Source organism: Equus asinus, chromosome 24 (genome assembly GCF_041296235.1).
Source record: "Equus asinus isolate D_3611 breed Donkey chromosome 24, EquAss-T2T_v2, whole genome shotgun sequence".
NCBI classification, from domain to species: domain Eukaryota; kingdom Metazoa; phylum Chordata; class Mammalia; order Perissodactyla; family Equidae; genus Equus; species Equus asinus.
In genome coordinates this window covers 20402944-20421206 of record NC_091813.1, presented here as the reverse complement: position 1 = coordinate 20421206, position 18263 = coordinate 20402944, and the positions used below count along the sequence as shown (strand labels likewise).

The 18263-nt window shown below is 34.8% G+C and overlaps 1 protein-coding gene across 5 annotated transcripts in view; it reads right to left on the bottom strand.

Moving 5' to 3' along the window:
• The window catches only part of BCKDHB (branched chain keto acid dehydrogenase E1 subunit beta), a 228500-nt gene that overhangs the window by 55103 nt on the left and 155134 nt on the right, over positions 1 to 18263 (bottom strand). For all 5 annotated transcript variants that reach the window (XM_014859754.3, XM_044757139.2, XM_070496706.1 and 2 more), the window contains exon 9: positions 13075 to 13161. In XM_014859754.3, coding sequence (XP_014715240.2) covers positions 13075 to 13161 — 87 coding nt within the window. The remainder of the gene's footprint in view (positions 1 to 13074; positions 13162 to 18263) is intronic.

Below are 18263 nucleotides of genomic sequence, written 5' to 3'. Positions count from 1 at the left end.
CACGGAATTCCACCTTCTCAGAAAACACGATTTTAAGGCTAAGTGTTCGTCCCTGAGGAAAACAAATGCATTGGCTGGTAGAAAGTGAGCCAAGCCATGGTTCTAACAGAACCTTTGTAATAGAAGGAACACAGTGATGACGTCAGAAATAACTTTGCTTTAGATTATATAAAATGCTTCTTCAGCAATCAACAAATAAGGTTTTGTCCCAACTTTCAATAACAAGACAAGTAGTAGGAAAAGTCACACAAAATCACCTTTTCAAGTACTTAGCAAATTTCTTCAAATAGCATATAACACTTCAAAATGGCACTTTTTTTTTAGGACATTTTTTCTGAAGGAAAAAATAAAAATCAGGCTTACTCTTAGGAGAAATCATCTGAAAATGTTTTATGGATCCTCAACTTTTATTTTCTTCATTTCAGATTTGGAAAAGCATGTCTTTCTTAATTATGCATCATACTGATTCCTCTTGTTTCAACTTTAGCAAATTATCCTTGAACAGCATGATTGAAACTACTGTTAGCTATGACATCCTTGGAAGAAATGAACAACAAAGGCATAAGTTTCACATATACCTCCCTATTCCATTATATCATTTTAAAAAATCATCAGTAAAAATGTTAATTCATATATTCTTTAGAGGAAAAAGGAAATGTTGGAAGAATCATCTCCCTATTTAATTTATATATATATACACACACACACACAAACACATACTCTTCATACTGATAAATGATCCGCTTAAAAAATGCTTTACAAATGGTAGTAATTCCATGAATTTTTTTTAATATCACCTTTGATCAACCATGTGAAAAAAATATATTTGCCAACATCCAACTTCATTCCTTTACCTTCTTCCAATATTACAGGGCACTTCTAGTTCTTGCCTAGGGTGGAGAAGCCTTCCCTAAGCACAAACTACCCAGAATAATGCTTCGTCTGTCCATGGTGAGAGAGGAACGGTAGTCTTGCTGGAAAGATCTGCGCGTCCTCTGAGGCTAGCTTGGAGAAAACAGTCAGGAAAGGCAAAGGGAAGGGAGGCAAGAAGGTCAGAAAGGAGGAAAAAAGATCCTGCGGTTCCCTGAAGAGCTAAGAAGGAATCCAAGTGGCTTGGTCACTGACAGGAGATTTCGCTTCACCTACGCTACTATGGCTCCCATGACTTGGTGTAAACGCAGTTAATCAAGGTCCTAATTTTATAAAGTATGAAGGTTTTATTAAAATGAATACTGCATTTAGTTTATTAGGTAAATTGATAGCTGCATACATAGTAAAACATTCCATCATACTAAAAGACGATTTTATCAACATTTATGTAGTACTTCATTATTTTAATGTACCTGAACTATGTTTTTGGAACTGCCACAGGAAAGCTGGTTTTAATAAAATATATGATTGTGTGATGTTGGAATGTTATTCACAAGATACATTCAATTTAGTCTGCTATGCACACTTAGGTGGAAATCTATGCCAGAAAAGTTCATGGCTAAAAAAATAAAGCATACATTTATTGTCAGGATGCAGAGATTCTTCAGTAACGAGCTGAAAAGGTAAGACTAAGTTTCAATTTCTTTAACTGCTAATATAGAGTTAACCATTGGTATTTAAAAAGACTAGTAGAGTAAAAGAGAAAAATGGTGCTAGAACATTTAAAAATACAAGCCATCTCAGGGAAAACCGAGATTCTGTCTGACTGGTTCAGAAAGCACTCAACAATACAGGCATGGTGAGTACTTTATATTATTTGTAAACCAAGCTGAGAATTTAAAATCGATCCAGGAAAGAAATGCAGAAATGCAGTTATTAAAAGGAGAACTAATCCTATCAAAAGATACAAAAGAATCAGGACTTGTTTTAAACACTGGCACAACTGTAATTGTGGATATAAATGTGGATTTTGAAATGTTAGTCATCTCAAGGCACTTGTTAAAACATAAATATTTAAACTTCTTAAAAGAATAGTCATGAATTGTAACTTTTGTCTAATAATTTTGATAAAGACAAATGGATTCTTGGTATTATTTGCAATATGAAACTATCTTAAATAGTAAATATCATTACATGATCCTCTAGAGGATTAAAACAGAGAAATATTTCTCTTCAAATGGATCAAGAATTAAAAATAAAGTCCCTTCTTTAACATACCTTGAAGGAAAATAATCAAATATTCAACACTTCCCCATTCAAATGCAAATTTTCAGACATTTCTTGAAAATTAAAATGACAACTTTCATTAATGCTGATGGACTTAAAAGTCAAAACAATTATAAACTAGATGATTTCTACGTATAGCTTTCATTTTCAACTGCTTGTTTTTGCGGTAAGTGCTCATTGTAACTTGTCTTAATTTTCAAAAGTGTTTAGATTCAACTTGAGCAGAAAAATCATTAGCAGTAGTTAATCTCTGTTTCAATGTCTATTTTAAACTCAACTATGTTTTGGTGAACTGTGAACTCATTCATGAAAAGAGATGATGGCCCTTGTAACAAAACAAATTTAAACCATAAATTTAATTACACTAAATTACCAAAATAAAATGAGCTTTCAACAACAGCAACTTGCCTACTCACCAAGAGGCATGACACACTGGCTGGGAAATTCAGTTCTATTTCTAGGAGGCAGACCCAGCCCCTTAACCATGTGAATACAATGCTGACAAAACATGCCTGTTATTTCTTGACAAATTTAATATACTTCTCCACATTTGCCTAAAATGTACAAGGTGGCCAAGAGGATTGGGCAGGACATGGATACATTCTCTGGTGTCTTTCATTTACAAATTTTCAAATAACCGTATATGATAGCAAATTTTTAAGACATAGTTTTATATTAAATATATATGTATTTTGAAATACAAGAAACTATTTCACACTAAATAAGGAAATGAAATTTTTAAGTCAATTATAATTTTCTATGAGGATACAACCAGATGTACAAGAATTCTTGCTCTGAAAGGAAACTACAAATCTTTAAGTGCTAAAACACAATTTGAGGCACCATGTCACAGAAATCACTGTAACTTTTTAAAGAAAGTCATGCTTCCCTTCAGAGAATCTGTTTTACTCACTAAATAGTCTGTCCATTCTATAATACTTCACTGGTAACTATATAAATGGAAATGTCTTCTCTAGCCTCACCAGAGAATCACGAGGATGAAAAAGCACCAGATTATTCAAAAGAAAGAACACTTTGTCCAAAGGGACACGAGGTCGAAATGGGAAGGACAACAGCACGTAATATCAGTGTCCATTTCTGACATTAACTCAACAAACGCAAATCTTTTTTTTTGGTCAATAAATTGGAATGGTATTATATAAAGGGCAATAGTTCAATCTAGCAGTTTTTGTGACTAGGAATTGCCATATACAACATAAACCAGCAAGAATATGACTCTCCTTCAAAGAAATTGCTAACAGCAGCAATGCTTGGGGGCAAAGAGTTCATTTAAATTATTTATGGAGTGCCTGCTTAGTTCCAGGCACTGGGCTTGCAGGAGGGAAGAAGCCAGACATGGTCCTCAAGTTACGAAGCCTGCCTTCTAGTGGGGGAAGAAGGGCACTAAACAAATAACCAAGACACCTCTAGACAGTTCAAGGGCAACAAGAAAAGTAAGAGTAATTATTGTCATGGAGGAAGACTCTCCGGAGGAGCTGCTTGCAGATGGGGTTTCAGGGAGACGCTTTCTGAGGAGGTGCTAATTCAAAACTGAGGTTACTGGAGAATCCACATCCCCCTTTAAATAATTGCTATCTCGTGATTAAAGACTACACTTTTTTAACATAACCTTTCACTTGAGCACATTTCCTTTCAAACATTCCAGCAGAGTTAATTTTTCCCATCCAACTGGCCGATCAGTCAGTTCTAAGTGGGATGGATAGGAGTGGTCTTCGGACATCACCAAAAGAAAACAACAAAACGCTAACCAGGCGTTACAAAGAAAGGGAGAAAAAAAGGGGGAGGTTGGTGTTAATGAGCCTCTGAATTCCAAGGGGACTACTTCTGACTGGAAAAATATTAAGGATTGTGTGAGAGAAACTAAGGCACTTTATCATTACCCAGAGAGACGCAATGTGGATGATCTTTTTTCTGGCTGGCTTACATCCAGACAGATTTCAAAAAGAATGATGACAATCCATCGTAAAGCTAATACCAAAAGAACAGAGGGAAAGTAAGCCGGGTATCCAACGTTAGTATTACATGTTAGTAATGTTCGTCTCAGTATCATTGACCGATTAACACAGGAAAATGAAATAATCCAAGTATCCCACTATAACACTGCTCTCACTTTTATAAAGAGAGCAATGAATCAAATACACCATACACTTGGGGGACAGAACTAACTTGCAGAATAACCAAATCTATGCAGTGAGGTTTCACGGGTTTTAAAAGTATCCCACATCACAAATCTGAGTGACTGCTATCACTATGAACAATAATTCCCAAAACTCAAATGTACATAATTAAGAAATCAAGTCAACATAAAACATAACATTTTTTAAATTAACTTTATGAGCAAAATGCACTTTTTTACTTAAAACAACTCAGGAAGAATTGGAAGACTTGCCACGCCACGTGGGAGAGACATTTAATTATAACAAAGCCTTTAATTATTATGAATTATGATATATGTACATTGAAAATAAATTATTAGGAAGAAAATATAAATCAATATAACTCTTATTTTGCCCTTGTTTTCCTATGTTTAGATACATGTATATGGTTTTCGTCTTTTCACAAAATCGGGCAAGTAGAACACCTGTGGGCTTGCATAGAGTTTTCCATTTAACATTATAGCCATACAAATGTTGTAATGTTGTCAACTGTTCTTTTAATCATTTTAAATAACCCACAACATTCATCATAATTTACTCAACTATATTCCTGTTGTCATTAATATTGTTTTCAGTATTTTCCTATCAAATGAACGGCACTGAGAAGAACACCCTCATGCATTTTTGTGTGTAACTAACTCCATGTGAGGATTCCTAGAATTCCTGAGTTAGAGGAAGAGTCTTGATACACATTCCCAAGCTGAGTTCCTGGAAAGATTAATCAATTTCAACATTCACCCTGGACCATCTCAACACTAAATATAATTCACTTTTAAGTAGTGCCACGTTTACGGGTAACAAATGATATTGTTATCTCATTTTTGAAACTGCATTTTTAGTTACAATAAGTGGCATATAGTTTCATGTTTAGTGGTCATCAATGGTTCTAAAAATAATCTGTCTCTGACCTTTCAAATAAAGGAGTTATTAATTTCCTTATCGATATTTAAGAATGTTTAACACTGTACACATATTAGTCTTTTGCGATGTGTTCCAACACTTTCCCCAGTTGTCATTCTCCTTTTAATTGTGCTTGTTTTTGTCAAATATTTTTCATCTTATGTAAATATATTCATCTGTGACCAATATGATTGATTCTGTTGCTTTTAAAATTTTTGCTCAAAAGTTTCTAATTCACCTCAATATCAGTTATTTTCCACATTTTTCTTTTAGAGTCTGTATTTTTCTTTTCTTTTCTTTTAAAGTTCGCTGACAGTTTATTAGGAGAATGGAAAGCATAGGGTAGATCTGAGAGAGATTTAAAACCCGACTGCTAGATGGGCTGGAGGTGGAAGGGAGAAGACAAGAATGGGGAGGAGGCGGTAAGAGAGAGGGAGAAGTAAGAGGTTGCCAGGGAGGGTTTAAATTGAGAAAATGGCATTCCGTGCTGGGCAAATAGTATTAAGAGCTTGAGTCCATTTCTAACTACTTTATTCCTCTTCTCCCCTTCAAAGTCATGTTTCTTGAAACAGTCGTCTATATTCCTTGTTTCAAATCCTCAGCATTCATTTACTCGCCTGCTGAAATACAATGTGGCTTCCATCCTCTGATTTCCTCAACATCACCAGTGTCTTCCAATTGCTATATTCAAGGAAGAACCATCAGTCTTTAGCTTACTTAAACTCTAGAAGCATCCAATATTGTTGGCCATATACACCATGGTAAAACCCTCTCTATAATGGCTCTCTCCTGCTCTCTTCCTTCTCGCTGGCCACTCCATCTCACCCTCCTTTACAGCTCTTCCTCCCTTTCTCTCAAATATTATTTGCCTAGGGCCTGCTTCTTCAGAAACTTCCCTTAAGACTATACTTTTCCAGTGTGATCAATACCCAAACCATGACCTCAGCCATCACTGAATGATGATGATAAGATGATGATGATTCCTGTATCTTTTCCCATACCTTAGATTCTCTCTGGAACCACAGAGACACATTTGCATCCCTATCTCAAACTCCATAAATCTAAAATGAATTCATCATCTTACTCAAAAGATGTGCTTAACCCTATTTTCCAATGATATTCTCCAGCTAAGTGCACTTCCACTGTACTTCCATTCAAAAATCTAGAAACCAAGGTAAGCCTTATTCCTAGCTCCTGCCTGCCTGCCTTCTGCCTCCCTCTCTGTCATCCACTTCAGTCCCTGCCCTACTCCTATCTAATCAATCAGCAAGTCTTTCTTTCAGATTCTCCTTCCTACTGCCTCTAAAATTCACCTTTCCCCTAACCCCACTCCCTTGTCCTTTGTTTAGAAAACCCTCAAATTCATCTAAGTTACTCAGTTTGTCAATTAATCTCTAATTTTCTGCCTCACCCCTCCCAAAGCATCCTCAACACAAGTACCAAAGAGGTTTCTTCTACACTGTAGATCTTTCTATGTTAATCTCTAGCTTAAAATCATTTAATTATACCCCTTTGCCTTAAATAATGATAATAACTGTGACCATTGTTTTTGAGTTCCTACTACTTCATATTTGCCAGGAACTTCTTAAGGTGTATTTTAAATAAATTATATGAGAGAACTAAAATTTATATCCATATGAGCTGGCTCTACTCTGTCATATCTATTTCCTCCACATAAAAAATAAATTCCTCAGTATGACACATAAGATTCTTTAAGATCTAATTCCTACCTACTTGTTGATCTTTACCTTGTGCTATAAAGTCTCACATGCTACTCTTCAACCATACCAAAACCACATTAACCCCCAGAATATCAAATATTTTTCCTGCCTCCTTATTCATATTGTTCCTTCTGCCTGGAATCCCCAACCACCTTCACTCCCAGGGTCATACGCATCCTCCAAGAGTTAACTCAGCTGTCACATCTGGGTTAGGTGATCAAGTATTTTATAATCTCACAGTCCTCTGAGTATTTCTCTATCTCAGTACGTACCATAGTGGAATTATCTGTTTACATTTATATTTTTCTACTAAACTCTTAAGTGTCTCTAAAATAAGAACTCCATTTCTTGAATGAAATGCCCAAATTAAGGCTGTGCCCAGCATACTCAATACAAGTTGGTTGCAAGAATTAACTATTACTCAGGAAATGGCCAGTAGGGCAGTGTGATCAGCATACTGGAGTCATGAAAGGATGTGAGAAACAACACTGGGAGCTTTGGTTTGGGCAGATGAGGATCCTGAAGGCTGACATAAAGATCTTATTTCTACAGCCAAAGCAGACCTATTGGAGGTTTCCAAACAGAGAACGGACAAAATGTGATGTGTGTTTTAAGAAAATAATAGACAGTAATATGCTAAGATGTGAGAGGCTGAGGGGCGAAGACAAGTAAGGAGGCAACTGAAAAGATCTAGAAAGAGTTGAGGACAGAGAGTTCATTTTGAGATAATCTGATTTCTAGAAACTAGGAGACATCTGTGTGCTGATGTCTACTTTTTCTCACTGTTTCATGTTAAAATCTTCCACATAAAAAACATTTTATTATACAAATTTCTTATCACTACCAAAATTAGCATGAAGTTGGAATTTTGAGTCTAATGCTTAACAGGCAGAACAAATCTCGAAGCTTTCAAACTTGAAGTTTCCAAGAAGAGCCATGCAAATAGCCGAGACCACCCAGACAAGAGTGGGGAGAAGACAGCTGATGGTGGAACATTCACACTAATGAGCAAAAGAGAAAGAGACATTGGAGGAGACAAGGTGTGGGCCGGGCAAGAAGGGGGATCAACATGGGTTTAACTACAGTGATGTAGCAGCCCCACCCATGATGCATTCCTGGAAAGATTCAGTCTTTGGTTCCTATCTAAGGTCATAGAAGCTGTTTACTGAACACTCGACAGGCTTCAGGGCAAAATTCCATTTAAAAAAGGTCATCTTATATCTGAACACTCTATATTAAAGTGCTTTTCTGATACTCTGGCTCTATTAAAATAGACTTTAGTATAGAAGCACACTTTTCCTGATTGTTATATCTGTCATTGCTGGCAAATGCTTTGCATCACTGGTAAGATAAAAAGTTAAGGTTACAAAATTGCAGTAAATTATTTATCAAATTCCTAGTCTGGTAGTTCTCTCTGATGACTCTTACTTTATCAACATGGTAATTTTAAGTAAACATATTTTCCATGATGGTAAAAACACAAGACCATCTAGGACCTTTTTTCCTCTGCTTCAGGTTGATGTCTTTAAACAGAGTGCTCTTAAATTTGGCAGAAATAATAAGTTAATAAGAAAAAGATCCTTCTGTACAATCCTTTCTAACACGAAACAATGAGAAAAGCAAAATTCCTTTACTTAAAAATTATGAAAATGTCCTTTTACGCAATGATTCCTGTAAACCCTATAGAAATCTTCTCAAACTACTAGAATATAATTACCTTAAAAAATATATGTCAGCACGCACAATTTCCGAGTTCTTATTCTAGAAAAAGAGACCGCACAGAAAGGATAGAACAATGGTATGGAAACTTACCACCCTCTCCAACTGGACTCCTTATTGCAGACTTATTGCTTCCATGTGTTAAAAAAAAAAAAAATCAAACCTTTAAGCCAACCCCAATCCCTAAAATTTTTGGCGCTCTCATTAAGCACTGAATACAGAAAAAAAAAAACCCAGTATTTTTATTATAACAAGCCTATCAGAGTCAAGATTTATTTCATTATGAGAATGTGTTAGAAATTAATAATAAAGATTGGTTTCTACAAGGCTTAAAGAAATCATGCTATTTAAAGTTGCTAAAATACCACAAATTATTTCATCTTAATATTTAAATAAATAATGCCTGTTTTGAATACTACCCTCTAGAACATATAATATAAATTAATCTGGAGGAATATTAAAATAGATGAGGTTAATACTCTTTTTTTGCACAGCAAAAGATTTTTTATAAGCTGTGGTTACATAAAGCTGAGGACTACGGACAACACATAATTCATATGATTTTCTGAAACTACGAAATCTTTGCTCAAACTCATAATGAGATCAATGAATTACCTAAACTCTGTTGTCTTTGCACTTTTTCCACAAACCAGGTGCACAACACAATGCGTAACTCCCTAAAAGAAGCGCATCTCCCAGTTTCGGTATTTGTCAAACGAAAGAAGGAAACAGTTCCCTCACCCCAAAGTGAGAACAGATGGGAATGTAAAATTAGATGGGAAGAGACAACGAAGCTTTGGATGACCAACCAAGAAATCTTCCCCAGAGGGGAGCCAAATGGACCAGAACTCGGCTTGTGCTGCCTCCCGGTCAACTCCCAAACTAAATCCAATAGGAATGCCAAGCAGTTCTTTGATTCGAGGTGCTGTTTTTGATTTATAAGCATTGATATAAATTTTATAAAGAAGCTATTGATAAATATAAGATTAAAAAGTTTCATGTTTAATCAACATAAAGTAGTCCCATAATCACTTTTGTCAGCTCAACATTACTTCAAACTAAGACTGTGAAAAATGCATATTTTTAAAAATAATATAATAAATGGCTTTACAAAAAAGAGGCAACAGGCATGCACAAACTTAAGATGTGGACACTGAACTCCTTGTATCATGGAACAGCTATCAGCCATAAATTGAAAATTATGTAAACAAAATATGTACACATTTTATATTCACTATTTTCATATTTATCTGTATAACTAAAAACAATCTCAATAATAATGCCAGCAATACTCCTAAACCTAGAAAAAAAAGATTCTTCGATATTCAATTTTATATAGCATATAATTTTTCTATCTAAAAATACCAATTGTAAACTTAAAAAATACTCTCTATAGTGCTGTATTCTCCTTAATATTTTTTATTTTTAATATCGGTAATAATTTAAAATTTGAGGAAAACAGCACATGGTGCTGTCAGATTTGACTATATTTTAAAACAGTAGTTCTATTGTTAATAATCATTCTCTTAAAATATTACAATATTAAGATCAATTTTGTAAGATTAACCATGAGCTTTTAAGGAACTCCCAGATATCTTCCACAAAATAGCACTTGTCAAGCAGATCTTTGCGTGTGTGCTCAATTCCAGATAAAATTTATATCCATTAATACAACAACTTAGTATTTTAATCAATAGTGCTCCAATTAGATCATTCTCATCCATAATTTCCAACTTCTCTTCCAAGCCAACAACGAAAAGTTCTCTGTGTACCTTTTCCCTCCGGTCCCAGGAAATTGGCTTTCAACGTCTTAACCCTGTTTTATCTCGTTAAACCTTACAAAGTATACACTACACAAAGAAATAAAGAAATGCCAGTCGTTCCAAGTGGTGAAAGCGGCTGCACCTCACACTTAAGTGATTTCATTTTAAAGAACCCAAGGCACGAGTAAGCCGATACAGGTCTCACTTAGAACAGGGACACAGGCTTCCCTAAAGAAGATGCTCAGTATAGAACACCACATTTAGTTGAATATGTACATGAAACAACGGTACCAAAAAGTAGATTTTATTATCCACATTACTATAAATTATATGCAAACATTATTACCAAAAAAGAAAACAAATCTCTCAAGGTGTCTAACTTTTTTCCCCTCCCTTATAAATACATAAAAGCCACAACCAGCAAATGTTTGGGGATACTATGTTGATCATATTTTATTAAAATTCATTTTCCACACTTCCCAGTTGTGCAAATAAAATTTGAATTAAGCAAAGACAGCTGTGAATATTTTAAAATTCATCCTCATAATAATAAATACAAATTCTAATTCCCCAAAATATCAAATGCAGATCCCTCTACAAATTTTACATTATTGCCTTAATTCATTTTTTAGTTAGTTGGTTGAAAGATTTTAACATGGAAAATAAAGAACATTTTATAATGAATCCAAAACTTCTACCTTCCTCTTGGGGTCGGGGGTGAGGGGTACTTTGAATAAAGAATGCACATGCACGCACTCAACGTTTACTCGAGACTCCTGCCCTAGTCCCAAATCTGCCACTGCCTTTTTAAATCGGGATATACCAGTTATTATCACACAGTTTCAGGATCTGATTTTGATACAGTGTTTATGATCGTGTTAGTGTTAGCTTTTTATAGTGACTGTGTTTAACTCATAATGTGATGTTCCTCAAACTGGAATTCACAGATGTATGCTTGGGGCCTGAGAGACATTTTTCTGTTAACACAAGTCCACATATCATTCAAGACCAACAGACACTAGATTAGATAATCTTTCTTATTCCTTTCCAGTCTGAAACCTATGTTACCTTCTATTGCAGCTTACTAATAATTTATCGAGACCAAACTTAGAAAGCACACTTAGAGAAAGCAGACTTCCCAAGACGAGTTATCATTTCTAAATCTATGTCCTACTAGTTTTTCTTTTACATTTAAATGCAAACGAAATTTGTGAGATGATAGTAAGATGGCACTCAAGTGGGCAAAACAAGGCTGTCGGATGAAGGTTCCATCAGCAACAGTCACGACCAGTCTCAACGGGTCAGTGGACCACATATTAACCAGGAGTCAGAACTTCCAGTTTCTTTTTCCAGTTTTGCCTCTGACTTGAAAGAGCATCTTGGTGTTAGAGCGATTCATTCTCACAGCCCCCATTTTTCACAAAGTTAGTACATTATGCTACTTACTGAATAAAATGCACAATAAATACCAGGTAGTCATGTTATATGATGATAAGCAGTATGTTTAAAATTTTAATTTATAGATTAAATAGAAAAATAAATCTACAAAACTCAAATATTTGTTTTTCTTAATTTTGATAGTGACAATATATAACACATAAACATAACAGTATAATTTTGTTTTTTACTAGAATTATGGATCATGTTGATCTAGTTTTAGAAACATTTATGTTTAAATTTCCTTTTTCTAATTTTAAAATATAATGTCAATTTGCATTTAAGGATATTTTATTGTTTACTGGTCAAAAGTTTAAAAATAAAAACATCTGTATTCTTATATCATAATTTTATATCAAGCTTTTAAACCACATAATCTTAAAGGAATTCTCAATTTATATGTATCTTAACAATAGAATAACCTTAATACCAGCAAAGAGAAGTAAAATATATGGAAACTGCAAAGATATTCTGAGTTTAAATGCATATACTTTCCATTTAAAATAGTTATTTAATGTTTAATTAAAAAAATGAGGACACATGAAACATTTAAATCATCTTATTTATATCTGTGATATAAATGTGAATAAAAGTCTTAAGTAAAAATCCTCCATAAAAAGGTTATAGGATTTTTTCCTGATATGCAGCATCTTAACTGAACACTTTTTAAAAAGGTAAGTTTTTAAACCATTGCTAAAGCATTGCCAACGGCATAACCTAATCTGATTAAAATAATTTATTAATTAAAATAAATTATTGATCTTGAAATTATTTACTGAATTTAAATTACTGACTTTTGACAGATTTTTTTTGTAAGGTGAAGGCTATCAAAATCTAAGATCAATTTTCTAATCAACACATTTCGTAATAAGCTTAAGTTTTATCAAAAGAGAAATATCGCATTCAAATTTAAAAGTTTTTTCCCTGTTATCCTAGCAAACATAACCAATGCTAGTTTATTAAGCTCATTTCAAACTTTCTTCTTCCTATAAAGGAATTTTTAGTTTTTATTATTTCAAGATTTCTTTTCTAGAAGCTGTAATTAGACCATTAACTAGCAGATAGTGAAGCAGTGTCAAAGGGAAAATATGCATTTCCAAAAAGTGCATAGTTTTACATACTGTGATAAGTAATTTTTTTCTTGGAATAGACACGTGCAGTTACACAGATGTTAAAACCAGTGCCAAAAAGTTACTCCACCTGAACAGTCGAGCTGATCTCGGAAGCAAAGCCGCCCGTCAAGGGAGCCTCGTGACTGACCAGCAGTCGCCCTGTTTTGATCACAGACTGAAAGAGAAAAGGAAAACGTGATGTTGAAGAGAATACGTATTTCAAGTATATGATGATAGCTTTAAGTAATAAAAATTATTTAAATTCAGTAAATAACTAAAAGTTAGTAATTCAATTTCATGCCAACTAAATTACAACTCCCTTTCAACTGGACAGTCACTTGTTTCTTGAATTTCAAAAAATTTTTCAATATAATTTATAATTCTAGCACAAAAGAAAAATGAGACATAATTCCATGCATGTCATTAAAAATGCATTACCAGTACTCTAAAATAGTTTTGTGCTATATACTGAATTACTGTATCTCACATTTTCAAATTTCAACATCATTTTTTTCTTCAACCTTAAGAATGAAAGTGCTTTTTTGTTCATTTTGGAATATATTTGTACATACACAATTAGTCTTACGAAATAGTGCTGTATGGAGAAGGAAAACACAAAAACAGCATGTAAAAGTTGTAGCAAAGGAAAAGCTCAGGCAACGAGATATTCCAGGAAACCTGCAGGAGGAATCATTGCAAAAGTCACAGAGTTACAACCCTCTTCGTTCATGAGCGCTAAAATCTGGTTAACGAGCACAACTCCACTTAACACAGAAAATGTCACGAACAATAAGGACATATTCTCAATACTGGCTCAGCGTGGGTGTTCACACTGTGCATGATATATTCGGTACAATACTAAATCAAAAAGTACAGCTATGCTATCACAGTGGGATGCCAGGTGTGTTGGAAGGTAAAAAATACTAAAATCAACAAGTTATTGCTGAAAATATGTTGAACAATTACCATATTACCAAAGAGAAGTGGCAATTTCCCCTGTACATTTCTAATAATTTGATGTCACTCTCCTTAAATTCTACATTACTATTTTATGAATATGAAATCTTCCAAGCAAAAGCATGTATATAAATGAAAAAATTTCCTTCATTCTAGGCAATTAGATTGAGAATTTTAAAAGCATGCAGCAGTTTCAGCCAAGAGATGTTAAACGCCACAATATGGCCAGTAGCCATGACAAAAATAAGTTACCGTATCGTATCTACCAAGTAAATAGTGACTGAAGAACATAAAATTTTATGAACACCTTAATGAATACCATCCCCACCCCAATAAAATGCTAACCATGGAATACTGGTATTTATATTTTATGACTGTGATTAATTATGCCAATTGTGAAAGTCACAGATTAAATTTCAATGTACCTGGTTAGAAATATAAGGATACACAAATATTCCACAATCACGAAAAAACAAATATATTCTCAAAGTACTCTCTAAAAAGGTGCCTTGACTTTAAGGACCATCAATTAAAAAAACAGATTTGACAATCAGACCTTTCTCATGGCTCTGAAACTCCGCGCTCTGCCAACATAAAAATGTCTCAGGATGACATAACCGAAATCCATCCCAGCTAGAGAGTGCATCTTAAATTTCTAGTGGGTAGAAATGAGAAACGTCTATAAAAATGCTGCTGTTACCTTAAAACACAACACAACAGAACTGGTCCTTTTTATCTGAGCTGAGGCCTATCCAAGATCAAATGACGACCTTCAGAATGGTCCCAGAAGGCCAATAAGCAACCAGGGCAAACATCCTAGGCTTCCTATAGCCTGTAAAGTGTAGTGGAATAACTAGGCACAGATGTCCCCAGCACAAAGCTTCCAGCTCTCCGAGTTCATGCAACATGATGTGTAAGCAGATGAAATCCAGAGAGCCTCTGAGCATCCTTCCGCCAGAAGAAAGGCTAAATAAACCAAGATACATCAATACAGTAGAGTATTACACAGCCATGAAAAAGACTGGGGACATAGAATGATGCCCATAGTTAATTGGTAAAATAAGCAAGTTGCAGAACAAGATAATCTCATTTTTGTGGAAAAACCACCACCACAGCAGTGGGAACACCAAAACAGGTAGCTATATATATTGAGCTGACAAGTGCACATAAACAGTCTCAAAGGATTCATTCCAAACTATCAAAACTTTTTAAAAGTACTTTTACATTATTGCAAGTATTCTCAATAAGTCTAAAATAAAAATAAAGGGAAAGCCCTTGAATTAATGCTGAAGGTAACAAATACATGTTACGTTGCAGTCATAATCTCCTCAAAACACACAACAATGTTTTCTGTGGTATCTGAGGACTAGCTTCAGATACAAAGGAACCCTGAGGTCCCAAACTCCAGCAGCAAATAGGGACAGTAATGACACAGGGAGTCAGCCTTCCCATGCCAGTCTCTGTATGCTCTGCTGTCCGTCAGGGTCACATCCAAATCATCTCTTGACCCTCAAGCTGTTGGATCCTAGATAAAATAGGAGATAAGCTACTGGTGTCAGAGAAGGTGAAGTTCTTCAACACCGCTGTATGTGTGTTATCTCAACAGGTGTTCTTGGGTCAGGAGTTACGCTGACTGTTATGGAAATAATTCCAGAAATTTCTAAAACACCAAGAGCTAGAGGGTAGACACAATGAAAAGTAATAACGCTGTGAGTTTACGGAAATTGTCAGTATACAAAGCAGTAAGAGAGAAACAGTGTGGCAAGAAGATAGGAGTCAGAAATAAGGATCATAATTATAAACAAACTGATTGTCACAGGACTTGCTGTGTGTCGGGCTCTGAGCTGAGCATTTTACATTGATTATTTCATTTAATTTGGAAAGTCTCTGTTTCTTTTTTCTTCTTGATTAAAATCCTCTATTTGAAAAGCATTAAAATGTATAAAATCAAGTTACACCAAAATTCTGAAAAATGCCCAAATTTGGAAGTAACACTGATATTTTCAAAGTCACACCCTCAAAGAATTAGCATACATTATTAAAGATTTAGTCTATAAATATAGTTCAATGATTTTGTAAGCTATAATACAAATTCAACATGGTATGTGCTTTTTATCATTCACAATTTTAATTCACCAAAATTTCTGAAGATTGCTTCTTTTCTATGCTATCTTGGAAATTATTAATACCTAATATTATGATAATGAGATTCTTAGGAATCTGCAAAATTGAAGAGAGTGTTACTCTTTCTATTCTTTGTGATTCAATTAGATATTCTGATTAAACTACATTTTTTTGTCAACTTTAACAGGCATTTAATTTTCATACATTTAGACACAATGATATACAACTGCCAGGAAATTTTCCTAGCCAAATTCAGCATTTTGACATACTTAGTAAAAATTAATATGGTGCTTTTCGATGGAAATAGCTGTTAACCATTTTAAAATAAATAACTATAGATATAAATACTAATAATACTTTAAAATTCGTTTTCTTTAGAAGAAAATAATTTTTAAAGCTTTCAAGTTTTCTTCTGAGATAAATGTATTTCTCCACTTGAAAACAATTTTTAAGGGTTTATACAACTTTTCAATATGAAAGCTGAAGCTATCAAAGCCAGGAAAGATCACGTAAGGCTGGATTTTCCAGAATCTGCTTCTTCCACTTCTTGCCACTAAGCCCGGCTCCAGGATTCCGGCCTTCGGCAGATGGAGCACCAGCGAACTAGAGGGACAAATGGCACCAGGGAAAGCTGAGCCAATTAAAGACAAGGACTGTGAATAACTGTTCTCTGTGTCATCTTACCACAAAACAAAAAGGTTTTGTTCCCTACAAGGGATTGAGAAGATTTGTCAAGAAAACTTAAACAATTCTGAAAGGCTAGGAGGAAAACAGCCTGTGGCTGTTAAGTCCGTCAGCACTGGTCTGTCCAGGATTTCTCCACGGATTCTCACTCTTTCAGTTAATCATCCCCTCCCCAGGGAATCAGCAGCATCCTAGCATAAGAGGAGTTGTCAAAATCAACGGCAAACACAGGATGACACTGCCAACAACAGACAGACCACGATACCCCAGTGCCAATGGAACCTTGAAGATATCTTGTCCCCTGGTTTGGCTACTCCATGACTTTTCCCCATTGCCCAGACGTCATTACTAATGGCCATAACTTCGAGTTAGCCATGCAGGATGCCCCGTACAATGCTCTGACTACGGTCCACTCAAGAAAAGTTAGGTAAAAATCTATTAAAATAATTTTAAGCACGTCCTTGGTTACTTAAGCTATTGCTTTCTGAGCAGAGTCCATTTTTAACATAGTGTGAAAGTATACTTCAGCACATCCCAGAACAATTTAAATATGAAATAGACTCCAAATTGAGGATATTTTAATGTAGCTTTAACAATAAGATATCTGTAGTAATAGCCAAGTTGCTAAGTTATACTCCATTAAAATGAGTGCACAGATTTTGGCTGCCCAAACATTGGACATATGTTTTAGTGAATGTAGCCTTTAAAGATTTTAACACAATCCAACCAGGAAAAGGGTTAAGCTGTCATTCCAGGAGAAAATGATGCAGACAGGCAGACCATTCAGCTTGCACACGCCTAAAAGTGCAACACCGACAGTCAAAAAGCAAGAACACTTTTTTATTTCTTACTCAGAATCTATAGCAAGATTTCCTCCCTCCAGAGCAATTCAACTTGATCAACACCAAGTTCAGCAGCCTATTCCGACTGCTGATAAGACAAGGAGGACTGGTAGTTGATACCCCTTTTAACATTTTCTATCTGAATATAAAGCTAATGAGAAGTAAAAGAAACATCAAAGCTGGCCTTGATGTTTAAATCAAATCTGATTATAAATACACATAAGCAGAAGCAATAGTAAAATCACACACCTGTGTTTCATTCATCAACAACATATTAATCAATAATTGTTTATATAATCTAGAATCATTAAGGACATGTTTTTGATTAGCTTCAAATATCATTGCAAATTAATTCAGTTTTTGAAATGTTTTCTTGCTTAGTAGCCAAACGCATTTGAAACGTTAGCCAGGAAAACCTCACAACTGACCACAGGCTAACAAATGTATTAATATATGCCTAGTAACTGTTATTAATCAGCATGACCTTGATACACAATCAGACCGTGGGCTAATATTGCCCTGGAGAAATACCGATGCGAAAAGAGAAACAACAGTCGTGAACTCCAGAGAAAGTTCGGAAAAGTCCATTTTGGCCAGGATATTAGTGATGGGGTTACAAATACTTTGGAATTATAGGAAGGTGGTATAAACTGAGAAAAACTAAGTCCTC